Genomic DNA, 25,501 nt, shown 5'->3' with positions numbered 1-25,501 from the left:
AAAAATTGTAAATTGGTTGTGCATATTTTAATTTAGAACAATAAAATTTAAATAGTTTTTGTTCACATTAGCCAGTGATCCCTCCGACTATCATCTATTTCCAAACCTAAAGAAACATCTCACGGGTACCAAATTTCACACCATTTCTGATGCAATGCGGGAGTAACATCACCCCCTTCCTCGCACCAGCCCCACAGAAACGCAAACCCACCAAGCGGCATCATCCTTTTTCACACCAGCAACCCGGCATACATGAGTAACATCACCCCCTTTCCCACGTAGTCCCATTGTGAGTAACATCACACCCTTCACCACATAGGTGCTGCGTTATGGGGGGGGGGGGGACTATCAAGTAACATCACCTCCTTCCCCACATAGCCCCGAGTAGCATTACCCCTTTCCCACACCAGCCTCACTGGAACACTGGAACACATACCATGCTAGTAAAATCACCCTCTTCCTCATACCAGCCCCACACGAGTAACATCACCCTCTTTCCCACATAGCCCACACTGAAAAGCAGCACCAAGCGAGTAACATGACCTCTCTCCCTACATAGCCCCCCCCCCCCCCCCCCCAGAAGACAGTTTCATGCAAGTAACATTATCCCCTTCCTCACACCAGCCCCACGTGAGTAACATCACGCTCTTTAGCACGTAGCCCCCCTCCCCCCACAGTCCCATGTGAGTAATATCTCCCCCTTCCTGGCAAACAGACCCATGCAAGTAACATCACCCATATCCCATATAGTCCCCTCCCAGGTCCATGTGATTAACAGCACCCCCTTGCCACATAGCACCCCACTCTCCCCCTCCTTCCCCACTCAGCCCCCAAGCAAGCAGCCATTCATGCACGTAAAATCACCCACTTCAATGTTCAGCACCCCCAATTTGCAGCCACATACAAGTACCAGCTGCCCCTTCAAACTACAATCCTCCAACATGCAGCTCTATGTAGCAACATCCTCTTATCTGTGCCCCCCAAAATACTGCCTCAGATCACTCACACTTAATCCTATACATAAAACCACACTCCTTTCCGCAGCCTGTCAGCCCAGAGGTTAATTTGTCCACAGCCTAATCTCATCACCTCCTGCATCCACAGCACAAAGCTGCTTCTTGTATCAGCTCTGAATTGGAAAAGGCCCCACCCGTTGCTGTGACATCACCCTCTCACACGGGCATGACGTCACGAGGGGTATTTTACAGTTTCATGTCACAGACACTTGGTGTCACCTACAGCTCAGTCACGTGATATCTAAATCCACCCGAAACACTAGCGACCGCTTTGCGTGGTGAAAGTAGCCAAGCAGCTTTTCTCATAAATTCGTGCACATCTGTGCAGTCTGTACTCGGCTGGCTGTTGGCCGTGACTGTACACTGATTGCAGCGGCTCAGGGAGGGCGCAGCGCTCCGTGGCCTGGTTGCTCGCAGCTACAAGAAAGGAGTTTGGTAGTACGCATGCGTGTTTGAGAATACCGCGCGCGAACGCTGACGTCACTGGTGTGTAGCGGTGGGCGCTCTCCGGGCTCGGGGGCAGCAGTGCAGAGGTCGCCTGTGAGTGGTGGCTGCCGCCGTGTGATCGCGCCCACGGAGCCGGAGATTCTCGGACGAGGTGTGCGCGGCCCTAACGGCGCCATTTTGTTTTCCCGCGAGCGGAACTTGTGCGTGTAGTCCGCGGCTCTCACTTCCGCCCCCACGCACGTTGTGCTCGAGTGAGTGCCTGAGTGGGGTGTTCCACGTGGCCGTGGAGGGCGCTTCCACAGGTGTCCTGAGTGGGGGTGCTCAGGCCCTCGCTGCACAGTGCACACAGTCTCCCCCTCGTGTTGTGGTGGCCGCTCCCACGTTCAGCCCCAGGTCCTGTCTTGTTCTGGCCACAGACTGAGGCCTCCTTCACACATGTAAGGCTAAGGCCGGTTTCACACATCCGGCTTTTCGTCGGTTTGCCGGATCCGGTGCTCTCCCATACAGTGACTACAGTACAGTGACAGCGCAACAAGCGCCGGTCACATGCTGTCATGTGACCGGCGCATGTGACCCGGAAGTTACAGCGCTGTCCCTGTACTGTATTGTCTGTACAGGAGAGCGCCGGATCCGGCAAACCGACGAAAAGCCGGATGTGTGAAACCGGCCTAAGTTCACATTTCCGCTAAAATGTATCAGTCGAAATCCGCCGCTATGGTAAACAATGGAATCCGTTTAGCGGATTCCGTTGTGTCCCATAGACTTGCATTAGTGGTGGATTGCGACTGATGACCCTGCGTTGCGTCCGCTGCGTCGCGGTCCGTCGTTTTTTGACTGACCGCCGGGCGGGGAGCAACGCAGAATGTAACGTTTTTCGGGCCGTCGAAAACAACGCACCACACAGGAATCCATCGCCATCCGTCACACTTGCAATGTATGTCTATAGTGCTGGATTCCGTCATGCTCTACTGAGCATGCCCAGCATGTTTGGTACGCCCACTGGGCTGTCCCAAACACAAACGGATCATGACTGATCCGTCAAAAAACGGACGCACAGCGGATGTAACGGACGCAACTGATCCGTTTTTTCACAGGAGTCCTGTGAAAGGAATCCTGTGAAAAACACATCAGTTGACATCTAAAAAACAACTGATCCGTTGCTGACGGACCTGACGGATTGAAAACAACGGAAGTGTGAACTTAGCCTTAGGCTGCTTTCACACCTCCGTTTTAGCAGAGCCGGCCAATCCGGCTCTAAAACTTATGCAACGGATGCGGCGACAAAACCGCATCCTTTGCATAAGTTTTTGACATGGGGCCCGTCCGGTTTTTGCCGCTCGCGGCAGGCTACTGAGCATGCGCAGTGGGAAAAAAACGCATGCGGCGGCTGGATGTGGTGTTTGCCGCAGGATGCCACATGTGGCGTCCATAGGTATGCATTGCAAATCGGCCGGATGCGGTGCGATGCGTTTTTTTTTGCCGGACAAAAAAACGTGCCAGGCAACGTTTCATCCAGCCGCCGGCAAAAACCGGACGGAACGCAAGACCATGCGGCACAATACGGCACTAATGTAAGTATGCAAAAAAAAAACCGCAACCGGCGGCAAAAAAACCTTGCTTTTTTTCTGCATAGCGCCGGATTGTGCCGCACAGAAAAAAACGGAGGTGTGAAAGCAGCTTAAGTCTCTGGTAGTGTGACTTCCATTTTCACACTTACCGTAGACCAGGACACACTGGGAATTAAAAACAATGGGCTGGGTCACATCTACGTTTTGGCATGGTCCGTGTGGAGCACACGTGTGTCCCAGACAGCGACATGTCAGTTTTCTGCCGGCAGCACGTGTGTCGCACTGATGTGATCATTGTGACATGTAGCGGAGAAAACGCGTCACATAAAAATAAAGAATTTTTATACTTCCCTGTCTCCAGCACTGCTGTCTCTGCTATTACTTCCAGGCCCGCTCATTGCATAGTCACTGCACTCACCGCGGACCTGGGAATAACAGCAGCACGGGAGACACGTAAGAATACAAGTTCATGCTGTCCGTTTGCTATCCAGATGCCACACGTATAGCACAGGGACAGCACACGTAAGGCCTCTTTCACACGTCTGTGCAAAACACAACGTTTTGCACGGTCTGTGATGAAGGTACGTACATGTGTGTGTTTTTCATGTGTCCTGTGCTATCAGACAGCATGTACTTGCCTGTCTTCCGCGCTGCTTTTACTTTTGGGTTTGCAGTGAGTGCAGGGAATATGCAATGAGCATAATGAGTGGGCCCGTACGGAAGTAACAGCAGAGACAGGTAAGTATCACAATTCTTTGTTATGTGACCTGTGTTTTCTCCAGTACGTGTTAGGCTGCTTTCACACATCAGTTTTTTGCAATCAGGCACAATCCGGCGCTTTGCAGAAAAAACGCATCAGTTTTTTTTTTTTGCCGCCGGATGCGTTTCTTCCTCATAGACTTGCATTAGCGCCAGATTGTGCCGCATGGCCTTGCGTTGCATCCGTTTTTTACCGGATGCAGCATATTCAGCCAATGCGGCGGCCGCATGGAACGTTGCTCGCAGAGTTTTTTGTCTGCGGCGAAAAACCGCATCGCGACAGATCTGGCACGATTTACAATGCAAGCCTATGGACGCCGGATGCGGCGTCCTGCGGCAAAAACTGCATCCGGCGGCCAGATTCGGCTTTTTTAATTGCGCGTGCACAGTATCATACCGGATCCGTCAAACAACGGACGGGCCGCATGGAAAAACGTATGCAACGGATCCGTTTTTTTCGCTGCATCCGGTGCATAGGATTTTGAGCCGGATTGTGCCTGATGCAAAAAAACTGATATGTGAAAGCAGCCTTACACTGATGTCACATGGATCACATCAGTGTGTGGTCTGCATTCAACCTGTACTGCCGTTAGAAAACGGACATGTCACAGTGTGGAGCACACAAACACGCGTGTGCTCCACGCGGTCCATGTCAAAACATGGACGTGTACGCAGACTGATTTTAAAGTTGTGGTTCACCAGTTAAGGGGGCTTTACACGCTACGATATCGTTAATGTTTTATCTTCGGAGTCACGTTGTTAGTGACGCACATCCGGCGTCATTAACAATATCGCAGCGTGTGACACTTACCAGCGGACCTTAAGCGACCTCAAAAATGGTGAAAATCGTTCACCATGGAGAGGTCGTTCCAAAACCAAAAATCGGTAATGGTTGATGGTCTACAAAAAAAAAAATTTCTGGCATGGAATTTAAGAACAGTTTTAGACTAATTTGAGGGTGCTGAATTCAAATCTGATCTTATAATTCCTCTATCACATCACGTTTTTGTGCTATAGGTATACAGTTAGGTCCAGAAATATTTGGACAGTGACACAATTTTCGCGAGTTGGGCTCTGCATGCCACCACATTGGATTTGAAATGAAATCTCTACAACAGAATTCAAGTGCAGATTGTAACGTTTAATTTGAAGGTTTGAACAAAAATATCTGATAGAAATTGTAGGAATTGTACACATTTCTTTACAAACACTCCAAATTTTAGGAGGTCAAAAGTAATTGGACAAATAAACAAACACAAAAAAATTTTTTTTATTTTCAATATTTTGTTGCGAATCCTTTGGAGGCAATCACTGCCTTAAGTCTGGAACCCATGGACATCACCAAACGCTGGGTTTCCTCCTTCTTAATGCTTTGCCAGGCCTTTACAGCCGCAGCCTTCAGGTCTTGCTTGTTTGTGGGTCTTTCCGTCTTAAGTCTGGATTTGAGCAAGTGAAATGCATGCTCAATTGGGTTAAGATCTGGTGATTGACTTGGCCATTGCAGAATGTTCCACTTTTTTGCACTCATGAACTCCTGGGTAGCTTTGGCTGTATGCTTGGGGTCATTGTCCATCTGTACTATGAAGCGCCCTCCGATCAACTTTGCGGCATTTGGCTGAATCTGGGCTGAAAGTATATCCCGGTACACTTCAGAATTCATGCGGCTACTCTTGTCTGCTGTTATGTCATCAATAAACACAAGTGACCCAGTGCCATTGAAAGCCATGCATGCCCATGCCATCACGTTGCCTCCACCATGTTCTACAGAGGATGTGGTGTGCCTTGGATCATGTGCCGTTCCCTTTCTTCTCCAAACTTTTTTCTTCCCATCATTCTGGTACAGGTTGATCTTGGTCTCATCTGTCCATAGAATACTTTTCCAGAACTGAGCTGGCTTCATGAGGTGTTTTTCAGCAAATTTAACTCTGGCCTGTCTATTTTTGGAATTGATGAATGGTTTGCATCTAGATGTGAACCCTTTGTATTTACTTTCATGGAGTCTTCTCTTTACTGTTGACTTAGAGACAGATACACCTACTTCACTGAGAGTGTTCTGGACTTCAGTTGATGTTGTGAACGGGTTCTTCTTCACCAAAGAAAGTATGCGGCGATCATCCACCACTGTTGTCATCCGTGGACGCCCAGGCCTTTTTGAGTTCCCAAGCTCACCAGTCAATTCCTTTTTTCTCAGAATGTACCCGACTGTTGATTTTGCTACTCCAAGCATGTCTGCTATCTCTGATGGATTTTTTTCTTTTTTTTCAGCCTCAGGATGTTCTGCTTCACCTCAATTGAGAGTTCCTTAAACCGCATGTTGCCTGGTCACAGCAACAGCTTCCAAATGCAAAACCACACACCTGTAATCAACCCCAGACCTTTTAACTACTTCATTGATTACAGGTTAACGAGGGAGATGCCTTCAGAGTTAATTGCAGCCCTTAGAGTCCCTTGTCCAATTACTTTTGGTCCCTTGAAAAAGAGGAGGCTATGCATTATAGAGCTATGATTCCTAAACCCTTTCTCCGATTTGGATGTGAAAACTCTCATATTGCAGCTGGGAATGTGCACTTTCAGCCCATATTATATATATAATTGTATTTCTGAACATGTTTTTGTAAACAGCTAAAATAACAAAACTTGTGTCACTGTCCAAATATTTCTGGACCTAACTGTATATCCCATTTTCATGAATTCCAAGAAAAATATTAGTGTGTCAAAAGTGCTGGTTTATACGGTTCACTAAGGTAAATTTAGTTTTCATTTAGTCTCCCAATTAATGTGAGAATATCTTTGTTTTCTTTGAACATGCATAATTCACATTTGTTATGATAAGAAAGTAAACAAACAGTTTTCAACGTACACAACAGTCGTGTGCAGGTACTTTTTTATCTATTGAAATTTTCAATGAATTTTGATGTTTATTGATTTTATCCTGCTGTTTTTCTGTTTGTGTTTGTGAATCAATACCTAAGGTGTGTGTGTGAGAGTGTGGGTGGGGTGGGGGGGCAGAAATTCAATGAACAACTCAGGTAGCTAACAACTTTTATCTTGTATTACTCTGCAGGATGTTTTGCTGATCTAACAATGACCTCTACATTTCGCAGAAGACAGTGCTCAAATGATCCAAATATTTATTGTACATCTGTGGAAACTTTACTGTGAAGACTCAGAGGCGCAACATTACTGACTTTGTTAAGAGGGTGTATTTTGCGTACTTCAAAGTAAAACTTGGAGACCAAGACAAGCATTGGGCTCCTCACAAAGTGTGCAAAACCTGTATTGAGAGCTTGAGATCATGGTCTCAAAGAAAGAATGTTAAACTTCAGTTTGGAGTTCCTATGGTTTGGAGAGAATCAAGCAATCATTTAGAAGACTGCTATTTCTGCCTTGTCAATGTAAAAGGTTTCAATAAGAAAAACAAACAATATTTGCAATACCAGAGTATCACTTCAGCTATTCGACCAATTGCCTATTGTGAAGACATACCTGTTCCAAGATATACTGCCCTTCCAGAAAACGTTGACACAGATCTCTCCTCATATTGTTATACTGATGAAGAAGACAGTCCAGATATTTTTCAGCCATGTGATGAAGATTGTGACAAACCAATTCTGTTTACTCAGTCTGCTTTGAATGATCTGGTTAGAGATCTTTATCTACCAAAAGAGTCTGCTGAACTATTGGCTTCAAGACTACAAGAGAATCGAATGTTGAAACCCGGAACAAGTGTCTCATTTTATCGTAACAGGGAAGCAGAACTGCGTAAGTACTTCCATTCAGATGGCCAGCTTGTCTATTGTACTGATGTTGAAGGGCTACTTCTCTTTATGGTACTTTCAGCATATGATTCAAGGGATTGGAGGCTTTTTACAGATAGTTCCAAAAGTAGTTTAAAATGTGTTCTGTTACACAATGGAAATAAGTATGGCTCTGTACCAATAGGTAATTCTGTAAAACTTAAAAAACAATATAAAAACATCAAGATTGTTCTAGAGAGGTTACAATATGATGTTCATGGGTGGTTAATTTGTGTTGATTTGAAAATGGTTAACTTTCTTTTGGGTCTGCAAAGAGGGTACACAAAACACCCTTTTTTCTGTGCTACTGGGACAGTAGAGCCACAGCAGAGCATTGGGTGAAAACTGAATGGCCTCAGCAATAGAGTTTGGCATCTGGTGATAAGAATGTCATCCATGATCCTCTAGTGGATAGGAAGAACATTGTCTTTCCTCCCTTGCACATAAAACTTGGATTGATGAAGCAGTTTGTCAAAGCTCTCAATCACAGTGGAGAATGCTTTAACTATATATGTTCAGTTTTTCCTGGTCTTAGTGAAGAGAAGAAAAAGGCTGGAATATTTGATGGACCTCACATAAGAACACTTATGAGAGACCCAAATTTTATCACATCAATGAATGAGACAGAAGAAAGAGTTTGGAATGCATTTTGTAATGTGGTGCAGAATTTTCTAGGGAATTAGAAAGCAGATAACTATGAAGAGATTGTGGAAGAGCTACTAATGAGTCTGCGAAATCTTGGATGTAGAATGAGTATCAAGATTCACTATTTACACAGCCATTTGGACTTTTTTCCAGAGAACCTTGGGGATGTGAGCGAGGAACAAGGGAAGCGTTTTCATCAGTACATTAAAACAATGGAAGAACGGTATCAAGGCCGGTGGGACTCACATATGATGGCTGACTATTGCTGGAGCTTGATGAGAGACAACCCAGAAGCTGTACATCACAGATCAGCCAAGAAAAGAAAGTTCAAATAACTGCCATTTGCCATTCATCTGTGTGCCATATATATGTGTTTTCATATTTTGTAGTTTAATTCTTTAACCCCATAGCGACGGCCTAACGTCTCAAGACATCGGAAAAACAGGGTACTTATTCTGTTCCGACGTCTTGAGACGTCAGGCCGGAAAAAGCTTGTAGCGCCCCCCAGTGACGAAAAATCTCGGGGGTTTCAGCTACCGAGGGTAGCTGAGACCCCCAAAATTATGAATCGGGGTGGTTTTTTTTGGACCCCGATAATGTGATCGCCGGTATACACCGTATACCGACATACACATAAAAAAAAAAAAATGGCAAATAATACTGATTTCTTTCTCATCTGACATGATAAAACATGTCAGATGATAAAGAAATATAATCCTCTAGTGCCCCCAAAGCCCCCGGTACCGGAAAAATTAACCCCCACCGGACATCCAAAATGGCGCCGACGTGCGCCGAAAACTGCCGGCTCTGCATTAATTTCCCTCTGATCTGAAATGATCAAACATTTCAGATCGGAGGGAAATGTCCTCCCCCTCATCCCTCTACCGGTACACCGGAGCTGTCTGGTCCCCCGGAGCACCCTCCGGTTCCCCAGAGCGCTCCCCCTTCCCTCCTCCGGAGCGTGCAAGATGGCGGCGCACAGTAGCGCGCGGCCGCATTCATCCTGCTCTTTCTGCCGCATGTGACACGTCACATGCGACAGAAAAGTTGTCCCCAGGTCCCGCCAGGTCTCCCGCCGTCACCCCCCTCAGCCCCCGGTCTTCCGTTACCTGGCTGCTGCTCCGTCCCTGCGATCACTCCGCCTCCCTCTGGAAAGCTGGCGGCGCATGTGCAGACAGCGGCTTTCAGCTGAATCCTTGCAAGCAGGGACACTGACCTTGCTGCTGTACTGTGCACCGGGGGAGAGTGAGTGCAGTAATCTGCAGCCACACTCCTCACATGGAGAGCCTGCTGTTCTAGAAAATGGGGGGTACGTTCTGTGAGCGTGCCCCTCATATTCTGGAATGAGGTTACTCCAGGTCACTCTGCCCTAGGTTGGACCGGGGCAGTGTGAGTGCAGTATTCTCAGATTACTGCACCCACACTGCTAATGGAGAGCTTGCTCTTCCAGAAAATGGGGGATACGTTCCCTGAACGTGCCCCCCATATTCTAGAAGGTCCAGAGTCGTTGAGGGACCTCCAAAATGGATTACAGCGACCGGAATTTGTTTAATTTCAATAAATTGGAGAAAGAGGAAATGTTTCGGGGAGTGTTTTTTCAAATAAATTTTTTTTGTCTTTATTTTTTTCTATTACTGACTGGGTTAGTGATGTCGGGTATCTGTTTAGATGCCGTGACATCACTAACCCGAGGGCTTGATGCCAGGTGACATTACAGCTGGTATCAACCCCGTATATTACCCCGTTTGCCACCGCACCAGGGCGCGGGATGAGCTAGAGCAAAGCGCCAGGATTGGCGCATCTAATGAATGCGCCACTTCTGGGGCGGCTGCGGCCTGCTATTTTTAGGCTGCGAAGAGTCCAATAACCATGGCTCTTCCCACCCTGAGAATACCAGACCCCAGCTGTCCGCTTCACCTTGGCTGGTGATCTAATTTGGGGGGGGACCCCACGTTTGTTTTTTTTTTTGTTTTTTTTAAAAAAAAAACGCCTGGGGAGCCCTCCAAATTGATCAGCCAAGGTGAAGCTGTCAGCTGTGGTTTGCAGGCTACAGCTGTCTGCTTTACCCTAGCTGGCTATCAAAAATAGGGGGGACCCCACGTCGTTTATTTTAATTATTAATTTTTTGGGGGGCTAAATACAAGGCTAGGCACCCTTTAGTGCCACATGAAAGGCACTAAAGGGCGCCAGCTTAGAATATGCAGGGGAATGGGACGTTATATTTGTTTGACATCTATCCATTCATCCATTGTAGCATTTTAGGCTGTGCGCCCACAATCAGGATTTGCAGCGTTTTGGACGCAGAGTGTTTTCCCTGCATCCATAGTGCTGCGTTGTGCAGTAGAAGCACAGTGGAAGGATTTTTAGAAATTCCATGCCCACTGTGCTTCTTTTCTCCACAGCATAAACCGACCTGTGGCGCAGCTTCCCGAGCCTCAGCATGTCAGTTTATGCTGCGGAGACAAGAGTGTTCTCTGCAGGTAGCATAGAGCTAAAGTCCACAACAGCCTGAACCCAAATCGTGGGCATGGGCAGCTGTGTTCTCCCGTGGACAACACTCATATCTCTGCAGGAAGGCTGACACTGTGTACTAGACGCCGTGTCGCTGGATCATGGTCACATAGCCTAACAGTGAGAAATTTGTTGCTACAGCAACATTTTTGTGAAGTACCTGTGGATTCAAAATGCTTACTATACTCCTGAATAAAATCCAGTTTCCAAAATGGGGTCACTTGTGGGGGGTTTCTGCTGTATAGGTACCCAAGGGGCCCTGCTAATGTGACATGGTGCCCGGAATTTATTTCAACATTTCCAGAATTCAAATGGTGCTTCTTCCATTCCAAGCCCTCCCATTTATCCAAACAGAGGTTTTTGGCCACATGTGGGGTATCCCTGTGCTCATAAGACATTGGATAACAAACTCTTGGGTCCACGGTTTGTTGTTGCCTCTTGAAAAAGTAAGAAATTTGATGCTAACGCAACATTTTTGTGAAAAAAATGAAAATTTTCAATATGGCAACCTAAGCTTATCAAATTCTGTGAAGTACTCTTGGATTCAAACTGCTCAATATACACCTAGATAAAAGCCTTGAGGTGTCTTGTTTCCAGAATGGGGTCACTTGTTGGGGACCTCCACTGTTTAGGCACCTTAGGGGCTTTCCAAATGCAACATAGCGTCCGCTAATGATTCCAGCCAATTGTGCAGTCAAATGGCGCTCCTTCCCTACCGAGCCCTGCTGTGCACCCAAACAGTTGATTTCCACCACACATAAGGTATCAGCATACTCAGGAGAAATTGCACAATAGATTTTATGCTGAATTTTTTCCTTTTACACTTGTAAAAAAAAAAAAAAGCTACCTGGTTGAAGTAACAATTTTGTGGTAAAAATGTATTTTTTTATTTTCACAGCTCAACATTATAAACTTCTGTGAAGCACCTGGGGGTTCACGGTACTCACCAAACATCTAGATAAATTCCTTGTGGGGTCTATTTTCCGAAATGTGGCCACATGTTGAGGAGCTTCACTGTATAGGCACCTCAGGGGCTCTCCTAATGCAACATGGCGTCCGCTATTGATTCCAGGCAATTTTGCAGTCAAATGGCACTCCTTCCCTTCCGAGCCCCGCTGTGTGCCCAAACAGTTGATTTCCACCACATATAAGGTATCGCCAAACTCAGGAGAAATTGCACAATAAATTTCATGGTGACTTTTTTCCTGTTACCCTTGTGAAAAAAAGCTACCTGGTTGAAATAACAATTTTGTGGTAAAATTTTATTTTTTTATTTTCATGGCTCAACGTTATAAAATTCTGTGAAGCACCTGGGGGTTCAGGGTACTCACCAAACATCTAGATAAATTCCTTGAGGGGCCTAGTTTCCAAAATGGGGTCTCTTGTGCGGGGTTTCTGCTGTTTAGGTACCTTAAGGGACCTCCAAATGCGACATGGTGCCCGCAATCTTTTTCAGCCAAATTTCCTTTCCAAAATTCAAATATTGTTCCTTCCGTTCCAAGCCCTCCCATTTGTCCAAACAAAGGTTTCACACCACATGTGAGGTATCACCGCGCTCATAAAAAAGTGGGTAACAAACCTTGAGGTCAAATTTTTGGAATTACCTCTTGAAAAAGTGAGAAAATTGATGCTAAAGCAACATTTTTGAGAAAATTATTAAAATTTTCAATATGACAACGTAACGTTAACAAAATCTGTGAAGTACCTGTGGATCCAAAATGCTCACTATACCCCTAGATAGAAGCCTTGAGGGGTCTAGTTTCCAAAATGGCGTCACTTTTTCAGGGGTTTCTTCTGTTTAGGTACCTTAGCGGACCTGTAAATGCAACATGGTGCCCGCAATCTATTTCAGCCAAATTTGCTTTCCAAAATTCAAATATTGCTCCTTCTGTTCCGAGCCCTCCCATTTGTCCAAACAGAGGTTTCTGATCACATGTGGGGTATCAGTGCGTTCATAAGAAAGTGGGGAACAAGTTTTGGGGTCCATTTTGTTCTGTTATTTATTCTAAAAGTGAATAAATTTGGGTTAGAGCAACATTTTTAGGTAAAATTTAATTTTTGCTTTTTTTCATTCCACATTGCTTTTGTTCATGTGAAGCACCTGAAGGGTTAATAAACTTCTTGAATGTGGTTTTGAGTACTTTGGGGGGTGCAGTTTTTAGAATGGTGTCACTTTTGGGTATTTTCTGTCATCTAGGCCTATCAAAGTCACTTCAAATATGATGTGGTCCCTAAAACAATGGTTTTGTAAATTTTGATGTAAAAATGAGAAATCGCTGATAAACTTTGAACTCTTCTAACTTCCTAACAAAAAAAAATTTTGTTTCCAAAATTGTGCTTATGTAAAGTAGACATGTGGGAAATGTTATTTATTAACTATTTTGTGTCACAGAAATCTCTGGTTTAACGGTATAAAAATTCAAAAGTTGAAAATTGCTAAATTTTCAAAATTTTTGCCAAAATTCAATTTTTTTTCATAAATAAACGCAAAAAATATTGTCCTAAATTTGGTACTAACATGAAGTCCAATATGTGACGAATAAACAATCTTAGAATCACCGGGATCCGTTGAAGCGTTCCAGAGTTATAACCTCATGAAGTGACACTGGTCAGAATTGCAAAATTTGGTCTGGTCATTAAGGTGAAAATTAGCTCCGTCACTAAGGGGTTAAGTATATTTGATTTGCTGTACATAGACTTTGTAATCTTTGTTATTCCTTGATTAAAAATATACAAAATGTAGTACCTAAAATCATGTGTTTTTATCATAAACCATTCAATATGAGTAATTTTCATCAAAAATTGAAAATATCTCGAAATCCTGATGTGATAGCCCTAAAAAGGGAATTCATATTCGTAATTAGCAGGTAAAATTTACTTAAAATATGTTTCAAAACCTTTTGCCAGAAAAATTGCGTTGACCAGTGTTATCGATGTTGTTCGTCGCTCCTTCGGCAGCACACATCGCTGTGTGTGACACCCCAGGAGCGAGGAACGCCTCCTTACCTGCGTCCACCGGAAATGCGGAAGGAAGGAGGTGGGCGGGATGTTACGTCCCGCTCATCTCCGCCCCTCCGCTTTGATTGGCCGGCCGCTTAGTGACGTCGCTGTGATGCCGAACGTCCCTCCCCCTTGAGGGAAGGATTGTTCGGCAGTCACAGCAACACCGTCGACCAGGTAAGTGCGTGCGACGCTGCCGTAGCGATAATGTTCGCTACTGCAGCGAACACACGATATCGCACACAACGGGGGCGGGTGCTTACACGCTCGATATTGCTAGCGATGTCGTAGCATGTAAAGCTCGCTTTAGTTTTCATAGGCACATCGATATTATGTTGAGAAACAAGGTTTCTCTGAGATACCTTGTGTTGTCAGTAGTGCCTGTGAGCAGTGCTATTGCAGTCTGCTCATCCCCATGCAGTCTGCTCATCTCCATGGAGTGACCACCCCTCCCCCTGGGCTCCGTGACCACTGAGATCCGGTGATGTCACGTCAACTTCAAGGTTGCATTTCACCGCTCCTGCTTGCAGCGCTCTGCAATGAAGGAGGAAGCAGGGAGATGCTGTGCGGTGAAACTTCATCCACAGCCGTCACTCAGGAAGACTGGGGCCGGCCACAGTGACGGGGTCACATGAAGGGGATGAGTTGCGCAAAATAGGGCCGCTCACAGGCACTATTGGCAACACAAGGTATTGAGAGAAACCTTGTTTCTCAACATAATATCGATGTGTCTATGAATACTAACCAATGAACCACCCCTTAAATAGGTCTATGTGTGTCCATGTCTCTGATGCATGTAAAAACGGACGTCACACATACCGAAGACATGGATGTGTGAAGGAGGCCTAACACAGACACACACATTCACCGTGAATCGAGTGTGTTACACGGATGTGTAAAAGAGGCCTGACATTGCGTGGATCGCTGCAGCTTGGTGGGTGCGCGATGCCTCTTTGGGCTTTTTTTTTCTTTGTTGTTTTTCCCTTGTGTTTTTGATATTTATTTTTTTCTTACAGGGGGCAAAAGCGTAAGCTAAACCTAAGAAGGCCCCTCCCCCCAAACAGGAAGAGTTGAGTGACGATGAGGAGATGGAGGAGAGTGAGGACGAGCTGGTGAGTTCTGCCACTTGTTAGGAAGGCTTTGTGAAATGGGGGCTTTCACTTAATTCTTCCTTCACCATTTAACTTTTCAACTTTGGACAACTCCATCTCAATCCATATGTTTCCCTTTCATGAAATAATAAAACTTACACTCCTCTCCAGCGCCATTACTGCAGTGTCAGCACCATGTACCCTGGGGTCACTTACCAGTCTGACGTCACGTGGTCCTGGCAGCTACTTTACCATCTACCAGCTCAGCGGTCTCAAATGCGGCTGTGTATATGGGTTGGACATAAAATAATAATAATAATAATAAGGATTTGGGAGGCCTCATTCTTTGCAGGACAAAGTGACATTTTTAGTAACACCATATATTTTTTTTCACTACACTTTTGGATCACTTTTTTTGAACGGTTTTCACTCATTTTCTGTATTATTTTTTTTTTTTTTTTTATAAAATTTATCGTATATGGCCTATGGCACTGTTTTATAGCTTAGGTCGTTACAGATCTATTGATAACACATGCACATTTTTGTTTATTTTAGTTGATATATAAAAAATCATTTTTAATGTAAAAAAAATATCATGCTTTATTTTGAATTTTTTTTTTTTACTTTTTATCCCCCCTCCTTTTAAGTAATATTGTTTTACAATTAGCACCATATAGTAATTTTGGCCAACCTCTTGTTGTAGTTTTCCTCTGGGGTCCTCATCTTATAGCAATGTGCCCCATCCTGGTCCTTATCTTGTGGTAATGTGCCCCGTTCTGGTGTCCTCATCTTGTGGTAATGTGCCCCATCCTGGTGTCCTCAGTGTCCTCATCTTGTGGTAATGTGCCCCGTCCTTGTGTTCTCATCTTGTGTTAATGTGCCCTGTCCCAGTGTCCTCATCTTGTGCTAATGTGCCCCGTCTTGGTATCCTCATCTTGTAGTAATGTGCCCCGTCTTGTTGTCCTTATTTTGTGGTAATGTGCCCCGTCCTGGTGTTCTCATCTTTTGGAAAATGTGCCCCGTCCTGGTGTCCTCATCTTGTGGAAAATGTGCCCCGTTGTGGTGTCCTGATCTTGTGGTAATGTGCCCCATCCTGGTGTCCTCAGTGTCCTCATCTTGTGGTAATGTGCCCCGTCCTGGTGTTCTCATCTTGTGTTAATGTGCCCTGTCCCAGTGTCCTCATCTTGTGCTAATGTGCCCCGTCTTGGTATCCTCATCTTGTAGTAATGTGCCCCGTCTTGTTGTCCTTATTTTGTGGTAATGTGCCCCGTCCTGGTGTTCTCATCTTTTGGAAAATGTGCCCCGTCCTGGTGTCCTCATCTTGTGGAAAATGTGCCCCGTCCTGGTGTCCTCATCTTGTGGAAAATATACCCCGTCCTTGTGTCCTCATCTTGTGGTAATATGCCCTGTCCTGGTGTCCTCATCCTACAGTACAGGTGGGGAACCTCCGGCAATGACCTATTCTGCGGCCCCTGGCAGATTACCAGGGACCACAGTGCTCGGGCAGTAGCCGCATCTTGCTGGCTGCTGGCCCTTTAAACCCTCTACACAGTGCAGGCCCACCAACCTAGAAGGATCCCATACATTCTAGGCTCAACCATGCATACACTGGAAGTTTACTTTGTGGTCAGGGTAAGCCTGCAATGCCCTCTCGTTCTACAGAAGAGGAGCAGCTGCCCCAGCATTCCCCAGGTTTATTTGTGCCCCCAGGCCTCTGTGTGTGCCCCTGCAGCCTCCCCAGGTCTCTGTGTGTGCCTTTGCAGCCTCCCCGACCTCTGTGTTTGCCGCACCCAATGCTGTATATACCACCAGCGATGTTTGTGTCCCCAACTATATCCGTGCTCTCTATTTATGCATATACCCCCAGAGATGTCTGTACCCCCCAGTGATGTTTATGTCCTCCAGCTTCCCTAGTGATGTATATTCCCCCCAGCCTTCCCCAGTGATGTATATGCTTTCAATGTCTACTGTGAGGTCTATGAACCCCAGCCTCCTCAGTCATGTCTATGCTCCCCAACCTCCTCATTGATGTACTATTCCTCTCGGCCCTCCCCTGTGATGTATATTCCCCCAGCCTCTCCTGTGATGTATATGCCCCCCAGCGTCTCCTGTGATGTATATATCCTCAGCAGTCCCAGGCGACACAAACCTGGTAAAGCAGTTGTGAGAAGCAACAAGATCAATATTGCGTAATATCACAGCCTCACCAAAGAGAAGCAGCTCGAGCCACCACAGTGAGTTAATTGTTTGACCAAATATAGCAGGGTAATTTTCAAGTTGTGCGGCCCCCGAATGATGGTAGAAATTATCAAATGGCCCCTGACAGAAAAAAGGTTCCCCGCCCCTGTCCTATAGTAATCGGCAGTTATCCTGTGTTGCTGGGTGTAAGGCTATGTTCACACAGTGCATCTTTTGCTGCGTTTTTGAGGTCACAAAGATGCACCAAAATCCATGCATTTCCTTCTCCCAGCAAAGTCTATGAGATTTCGATTTTGCTGTCCACACTGGGCATCTTTTTTTGTCTGCATCTTGGCTGCGTTTTTGAAGATGCAGCCTGTCAATTCTTTTTGCGTTTTCCAGTTTATTTGAGCCCTTCCATTCAATAGATTTGACTTAAAATATGCATTGGGTAAAGCGCAGTAAAAAACGCATGCGGTTTTTTATGAATTTTTGCCTCAGTGCGATTTTTGGGACAAAAACATTGCATCTTTGTGGTAAAAAAAGATGCCGTGTGTGAACATACCCTAAGTGGAGCTGATTAGCACAACTCAGTTCACTGTGTTGCGGCTGCTGCGGAGTCCTGCAGTTCACCTCCTATAGTATCTGATTTACAGTGCCTACATTAGTATTCAACCCCCTGCAGATTTAGCAGGTTTACACATTCGGAATTAACTTGGCATTGTGACATTTGGACTGTAGATCAGCCTGGAAGTGTGAAATGCACTGCAGCAAAAAAGAATGTTATTTCTTTTTTTTATTTTTTTTTTAAATTGTGAAAAGTTTATTCAGAGGGTCATTTATTATTCAACCCCTCAAACCACCAGAATTCTGTTTGGTTCCCCTAAAGTATGAAGAAGTATTTCAGGCACAAAGAACAATGAGCTTCACATGTTTGGATTAATTATCTCTTTTTCCAGCCTTTTCTGACTAATTAAGACCCTCCCCAAACTTGTGAACAGCACTCATACTTGGTCAACATGGGAAAGACAAAGGAGCATTCCAAGGCCATCAGAGACAAGATCGTGGAGGGTCACAAGGCTGGCAAGGGGTACAAAACCCTTTCCAAGGAGTTGGGCCTACCTGTCTCCACTGTTGGGAGCATCATCCGTAAGTGGAAGGCTTATGGAACTACTGTTAGCCTTCCACGGCCTGGACAGCCTTTGAAAGTTTCCACCCGTGCCGAGGCCAGGCTTGTCCGAAGAGTCAAGGCTAACCCAAGGACAACAAGGAAGGAGCTCCGGGAAGATCTCATGGCAGTGGGGACATTGGTTTCAGTCAATACCATAAGTAACGTACTCCACCGCAATGGTTTCCGTTCCAGACGAGTCCGTAAGGTACCTTTACTTTCAAAGCGTCATGTCAAGGCTCGTCTACAGTTTGCTCATGATCACTTGGAGGACTCTGAGACAGACTGGTTCAAGGTTCCCTGGTCTGATGAGACTAAGATCGAGATCTTTGGTGCCAACCACACACGGGACGTTTGGAGACTGGATGGCACTGCATACGACCCCAAGAATACCATCCCTACAGTCAAGCATGGTGGTGGCAGCATCATGCTGTGGGGCTGTTTCTCAGCCAAGGGGCCTGGCCATTTGGTCCGCATCCATGGGAAGATGGATAGCACGGCCTACCTGGAGATTTTGGCCAAGAACCTCCGCTCCTCCATCAAGGATCTTAAGATGGGTCGTCATTTCATCTGCCAACAAGACAACGACCCAAAGCACACAGCCAAGAAAACCAAGGCCTGGTTCAAGAGGGAAAAAAATCAAGGTGTTGCAGTGGCCTAGTCAGTCTCCTGACCTTAACCCAATTGAAAACGTGTGGAAGGAGCTCAAGATTAATGTCCACATGATACACCCAAAGAACCTAGATAACTTGGAGAAGATCTGCATGGAGGAGTGGGCCAAGATAACTCCAGAGACCTGTGCCGGCCTGATCAGGTCTTATAAAAGACGATTATTAGCTGTAATTGCAAACAAGGGTTATTCCACAAAATATTAAACCTAGTGGTTGAATAATAATTGACCCACACTTTTTTGTTGAAAATTTATTAAAATTTAACTGAGCAACATAACTTGTTGGTTTGTAAGATTTATGCATCTGTTAATAAATCCTGCTCTTGTTTGAAGTTTGCAGGCTCTAACTTATTTGCATCTTATCAAACCTGCTAAATCTGCAGGGGGTTGAATACTACTTGTAGGCACTGTACATCTCTCAGCTCAATGAAAGAGCTCTGTGATTCAGCTCTACTTACATCCGGTCAGAGCTGATACCCATTGATCAATGGGGATTCCAGGTGTTGCAATTCCACCAATTTGATACTACTGACCTAACCAAAGGATAGACCTGATATCTGACACTTTACATGACTGAGGAATAGATTGTAATGCTGTACAATATGGTTACAGCCTTAGAAAAATTAACCTGCCATTAAAAGTTCATACACATTTCAGCTTTCATGTGGCTAATTTATCTTAAGCATCGCCCACTTACACCATTGTAAAAAGACCCTTGACCACTATATGGTATCTTGATCCATTCCATCATATGAGCAGGTCCATGTACTGCATCTGAAAATATGTAAAATACAGCACAGATGATGATTTTTTACTATGAGACTTAATGCTGATTTCAGAGATAATCTTCTTAACTGATGTGCTGTATAATGTTTGGTGTTGTTCACAAGGCTCCATGTAAATACAGTCCAATCTGCAGGGGTCATGTTATAGAGCAGTGGAGTGGAGGAGACTAGTGTATTGTTTTGTAAGAAGCTTCAGTATAATCCGTGATTTAATCATTTAACCCCTTCACGACCGCAGGCAGTAAAGTTACGTCCTATTTTAACGTGACTTAATGACCAGGGACGTAACTTTACTGCCTAAAGTTCATTTTATTGCCGTGGCCATAGCAATGGCTTTCAAATGATGTCCCCTGCTGTTTCTTACAGCAGGGGACATTGCTTGACCCCAGGGGGGGTGGCATCGCCACCCCCTATCGACGATCATTGTGATTGGTTGTTCAAATCTGAACCGCCAACCACATCGATCGCACTGGTTTCGGCTAAAAGAATTCCTGAACCAGTGCGATCCTGTGATATCCTGCTATGAGGTGCCGCTGCAGTAGATCATAGCAGGAGATCAATCATGGCGCCCCCCAGCCCTTGCAGCACTGTTTGGAGCGATTGTGCTATGACGCGCAATTTGCTCTAATCAGCGTGCAGTGGGGCAGTCTGATCTGGAGGTGACCGCCCTCCCCAGGCTTGTGTTGGTCTGGTGAGCCCTTGTGTTGGTCTGGGGAGCCCTCCCCCACCATGTCTGCAGCATGAACCGGCTGCCCCCCTCCCCCGCTGCAACCTGCTCCCCCCACCGCGATCTGGCCCCCCGCAATCTCAATTCAGCTCCCATGCTTCTGCCTCTGCTTTTCCGGTCTCCCCCTCTCCATGTGCTCTCCCTCTCTGATGTTCCCTATCTGCCTTCACTGCGTCGTCCGACGTCTTCACTGGCCCTATCACATCTGCCTCCATCGCTGGGTTCTTCTTGGGTCTTCTGATGAGCTGTCCAACTTCCTGCCTGCTGCTCTCCTGTAATAAGCTGCCCGCTTGCTGCCTTCTATTTCTCCTGCAGTTCCTCTGGTCAGTGATCCTCCTGCTAATCCTCTGGGTACTGTGAGTATAATTTTTTTTTTTTCCTGTATCCCCTGTCCATTTTTACACCTCATACGTCCATGCGTCCCGCCGAGCGCTGATCAGTGATGCAGATAACATATCTGCATCCATGGTCAATTTTCGGGGGGACTTTTTTTTTTTTTGTCCATATCTTGCGTCGTTTTTTTTGCACCTCATCCGTGTGTGCGTTCTGCAGCAGCCGAGCGCTGATCAGTGATGCACATCACGGATCGGCATCCCTGCTCAATTTTCGGCGTGACTTTTTTTTTTTTTTTCCTTATCCCTGTCGCTTTTTGTATCTCATCAGTCTGTGCGTCCTGCAGCGGCCGATCAGTGATGCACATCACTGCACGGCGTGTGCGTTTGAAAAGTCAAATCCTTCCTTTCTGAGCCCCGCCGTTCGCCCAAACAATTACTTTTCACCACATGGGGTATCTGCGTACTCAGGAGAAATTGCAAAATTGCACAATAAATTTTATGGTGCATTTTTTCCTGATACCCTTGTAAAAAAAAAAAAAAAAAAAAAAAGCTACCTGGTTGAAGCAAACATTTTGTGGTAAAAAAATAATTTTCACGACTCAACGTTATGAACTTCTGTGGAGCCCCTGGGGATAGAAGGGGCTCAGCAAACATCTAGATAAATTACTTGAGGAGTCTAGTTCCAAAATGGGGTCACTTGTGGGGGAGCTCCACTGTTTAGGCACCATAGGGGGTCTCCAAACATGACATGGCGTCTGCTAATGATCCCAACCAATTTTGCTGTCAAATGGCAATCCTTCCCATCTGAGCCCCGCCATGCGCCCAAACAATTACTTTCCACCACACATGAGGTATTTGCGTACTCAGGAGAAAATGCACAATACGTTTTATGTTGCATTTTTTCCTGATGCCCTTGTGAAAAAAAAGCTACCTGTTCAAGTAACAGTTTTGTGGTAAAAAAAAAATGTATTCATGGCTGAACATTATCACTTCTGTGGAGCCCCTGGAGGCTCAAGGGGCTCAACAAACATCTAGATAAATTCCTTGAGGATCTCGTTTCCAAAATGGGGTCACTTGTGGGGGAGCTCCATTGTTTAGGCAACTCAGGGGGTCTCCAAATGCAACATAACCTCCGCTAATGATTCCAACCAATTTTGCTGTCAAATGGTGCTTTTTCTCTTCTGAGCCCTGCCATGCTCCAAAACAATTACTTTCCACCACATATGAGGTATCTGCGTGCTCAGGAGAAAATGCACAATAAATTTTAGGGTGTTTTTTCCTGATACCCTTGTGAAAAAAAAGCTATCTGGTTGAAGCAACAGTTTTTTGGTAAAAAAAAATTCTTTCTTTTTGCGGCTCAACATTATAAACTTTTGTGAAGCCCCCAGGGGTTCAAAGTGCTCATCAAACATCTAGATAAATTCCTTGATGGGTCTAGTTTCCAAAATAGGGTCACTTGTGGGGGAGCTCCATTGTTTAGGCACCTCAAGAGGTCTCCAAACCCGACATGGCATCCGCTAATGAGTCCAGCTAATTTTGCGTTCAAAAATTTGAATGCCGCTCCTTACCTTCCGAGCTCTGCCGTGCGCCCAAACAATTGATTTTTACCACATATGAGGTATCAGCAGGAGAAATTGCATAATAAATTTTATGGTGCACTTTACATTTTCACAAGGGAGAAAAGAGAAAGTTTTATGGCTAAAGTAACATTTTTCTGTAAAAAAATTGTCAGCCTTGGGTCCACTTCCAGAGGATACAACATTAGCCACCATGGATGTAGAGTCTCTTTACTCTAACATCAAGATCACATGAAGATGGGATTGCTGCATGCAAATATTTCCTCAAAAAAAACAATCTGGCCACGGAACCAGCTCTGCAATTCATCAGGTTTGTGCTCCCCCACAACTATTTCTCCTTTGGAAATAATATATATCAACAGTGTATGGGCAGCGCTTTGGGAAGCAAAATGTCACCACAATATGCTAACCTGTTTATGGCTAAACTAGAGGAGGAATTCTTGGAATCTTGTGCTATTAAACCTGTAGCATACTTCCGATACATTCATGATCTGATAATCTGGACAGGCTCAAAAGATGATCTGATCACCTTCCACAACAACTTCAACAAATTCCACCCAACAATCAAACTCACCCTCAACTTCTCCAAGTCCCAAATACATTTTCTGGATACAACCATATACATCAAAGACAATACCATACAAACGTCAGTTTATCATAAACCTACAGGACGTCCGACATATCTGAAATGGAACAGCTTTCATCCAAAACACATAGAAAATCCATCATCTACAGTCAGGCTCTGAGGTACATCCGGATCTGCTCAGACAATGAGGACAGAAAACTACATCTGCTATCCCTGAGAAATACATTCCTACAACAAGGACACCATCCACTGGTAATAGATGAACAGATCCAAAGAGCTACAAGGATCCCAAGAAGCAGCCTCCTGGATTACAAACAGAGGGAGGATAACTAACTATAGGTTACCGCTTGTGGTCACATATAATCCCCACATGAGCATCCTAAGGAAAATTGGTGATGATCTTCAACCCATATTCCACAGGGACATACTGGCACATACTGAAAGTAATATTCCCAGAATTACCACTTCTCTCCTACAAACAGCCCCCTAACTTAAGAAATCTCCTTGTTAGAAGTGTCCTCTCATCACCATCAGAGACTGGCACATTCCCCTGTAATGGCAAGAAATGCAAGACCTGTACCCACATTTTACCAACAAATACGGTCCACATAGCCAACACAAATCAGGACTACAAGATCATGGACCTCTTTTCATGTACGTCCTTCAATGGTATACATAATACAGTGCACAAGATGCCCTGGAGGAACATTATATTGGGGAAAATAAACAAAAACTACAAACAAGGATGAATCTACACAGGCACACAATAAAAAATGAACTGGACACGCCTGTGGGAAAACATTTCTCTAGACAGGGACACAGTATGACAGATTTAAAAGTACTAATACTGAAAGGTCATTTTAAAGATGATAGAGAGAGAAAAATGTGGGAATTCAAACTGATAAGGATGTTTGGATCTTTAACAAAAGGACTCAATTTAACACCTGGTTTTATGACTCACTACATGGACACACTTCACACCTCCACCAGAAGAACCTCAGAAGTGATCTGAACAGACCACTTCCAACTCATCTGCATTTCTAAGAAAAAACTTAAGTTGATTTTCTTGGCTTATCTTTAGGAGGCATCATCTTTCCCATGTCCTGTTCTAGCATTCATTTAAATGTTGTCATTTGGTCTCAGTAATTGATTTGTAATTTGCCCGAAGAAGGAGCCTTTATGCTCTGAAAGCTTGCTAATATAATTTTTCTGGTTAGCCTATAAAGGTATCACTCCTAATATACTTTTGTCATTCTTGGATCATAGTATTTCAATTGATCTGTAAAAAAGTAAAATTTTCATTTTTTCCTTCCATATGGCGTTGGTTCTTGTGAAGCACCTAAAGGGTTAATAAACGTCTTCAATGTGGTTTTGAGCAGTGTGAGGGGTGCAGTTTTTAGAATGGTGGCACTTTTGGGTATTTTCTGTGCCTTAGGGGTACTTTGCAAACTACGACATCGCAGGCCGATTGCTGCGATGCCAAGCGCGATAGTCCCCGCCCCCGTCGCAGCTGCGATATCTTGTGATAGCTGCCGTAGCGAACATTATCGCTATGGCAGCTTTACATGCACTTACCTGCCCTGCGATGTTGCTCTGGCCGGCGACCTGCCTCCTTCCTAAGTGGGCGGGTCGTGCGGCGTCACAGCGACGTCACACGGCAGGCAGCCAATAGAAGCGGAGAGGCGGAGATGAGCGGGACGTAAACATCTCGCCCACCTCTGTCCTTCCGCATAGCCGGCGTGGGCCGCGGTAACACAGGTAAGCAGATGTTCCTCGCTCCTGTGGCTTCTCACACAGCGATGTGTGCTGCCGCAGGAACAAGGAACAACATCGTACCATCGCTGCAGTGAAATTATGAAAATAACCGACACTACACCGATGATACGATTACGACGCTTTTGCGCTCGTTAATCGTATCAAAAAGGATTCACATACTCCGATGTCAACAGCGACGCCGGATGTGCGTCACGTTCGATTTGACCCCACTGACATCGCAGCTGCGATGTCGTAGTGTGCAAAGTACCCCTTAGACCTCTCAAATTCACTTCAAATGTGATGTGGTCCCTAAAAAAAAATATGATTTTTTTGGAAAAATGGGAAATTGCTGATGTACTTTGACCCCTTCTAACTTCCTAACGAAAAAAAAAATTGTTTCAAAAATTGTGCTGGTGTAAAGTAGACATGTGGGAAATGTTATTTAGCAACTATTTTGTGTGACATAATTCTCAAATTTATAGGCAAAAATTTCAAAGTTTAAAAATTGCCAAATTTTCGCCAAATTTCCACAAATAAACGCAAAAAATATCGGCAAAAAGTTACCACTATCATGAAGTACAGTATGTCACGAAAAAACAATGTCAGAATTGCCGGGATCCGTTAAAGCGTTCCAGAGTTATAACCTGTCAAAGTGACACTGGTCAGAATTACAAAAAATGGCCCAATCATTAGGGTGTTTTAGTGGCCGGGGGTGAAGGGGTTAAACCCTTGCTTATTTTAGGATTTTTGGTCCGATGGGCGGTCCAATCAGTGATTGGGCATCTTAAGGCCGCTTTACACGCTATTATATATATAACGATATCTCGTCGGGGTCACGTCGTTAGTGACGCACATCCGGCCTCGTTTGACATATTGTAGCGTGTAA

The 25,501-nt window shown here is 45.0% G+C and overlaps 1 protein-coding gene across 1 annotated transcript in view; it reads left to right on the top strand.

Annotated features, from left to right (window-relative positions):
- Nucleotides 1-25,501, top strand: part of LOC142297261 (uncharacterized) — a 77,358-nt gene that overhangs the window by 43,299 nt on the left and 8,558 nt on the right. The window contains exon 2 of the mRNA XM_075341515.1: nt 14,760-14,855. Coding sequence (XP_075197630.1) covers nt 14,832-14,855 — 24 coding nt within the window. The 5' untranslated portion in view covers nt 14,760-14,831. The remainder of the gene's footprint in view (nt 1-14,759; nt 14,856-25,501) is intronic.

Source organism: Anomaloglossus baeobatrachus, chromosome 3 (genome assembly GCF_048569485.1).
Source record: "Anomaloglossus baeobatrachus isolate aAnoBae1 chromosome 3, aAnoBae1.hap1, whole genome shotgun sequence".
Lineage (NCBI taxonomy): Eukaryota > Metazoa > Chordata > Amphibia > Anura > Aromobatidae > Anomaloglossus > Anomaloglossus baeobatrachus.
This window is presented reverse-complemented; position numbering and strand designations above follow the sequence as displayed.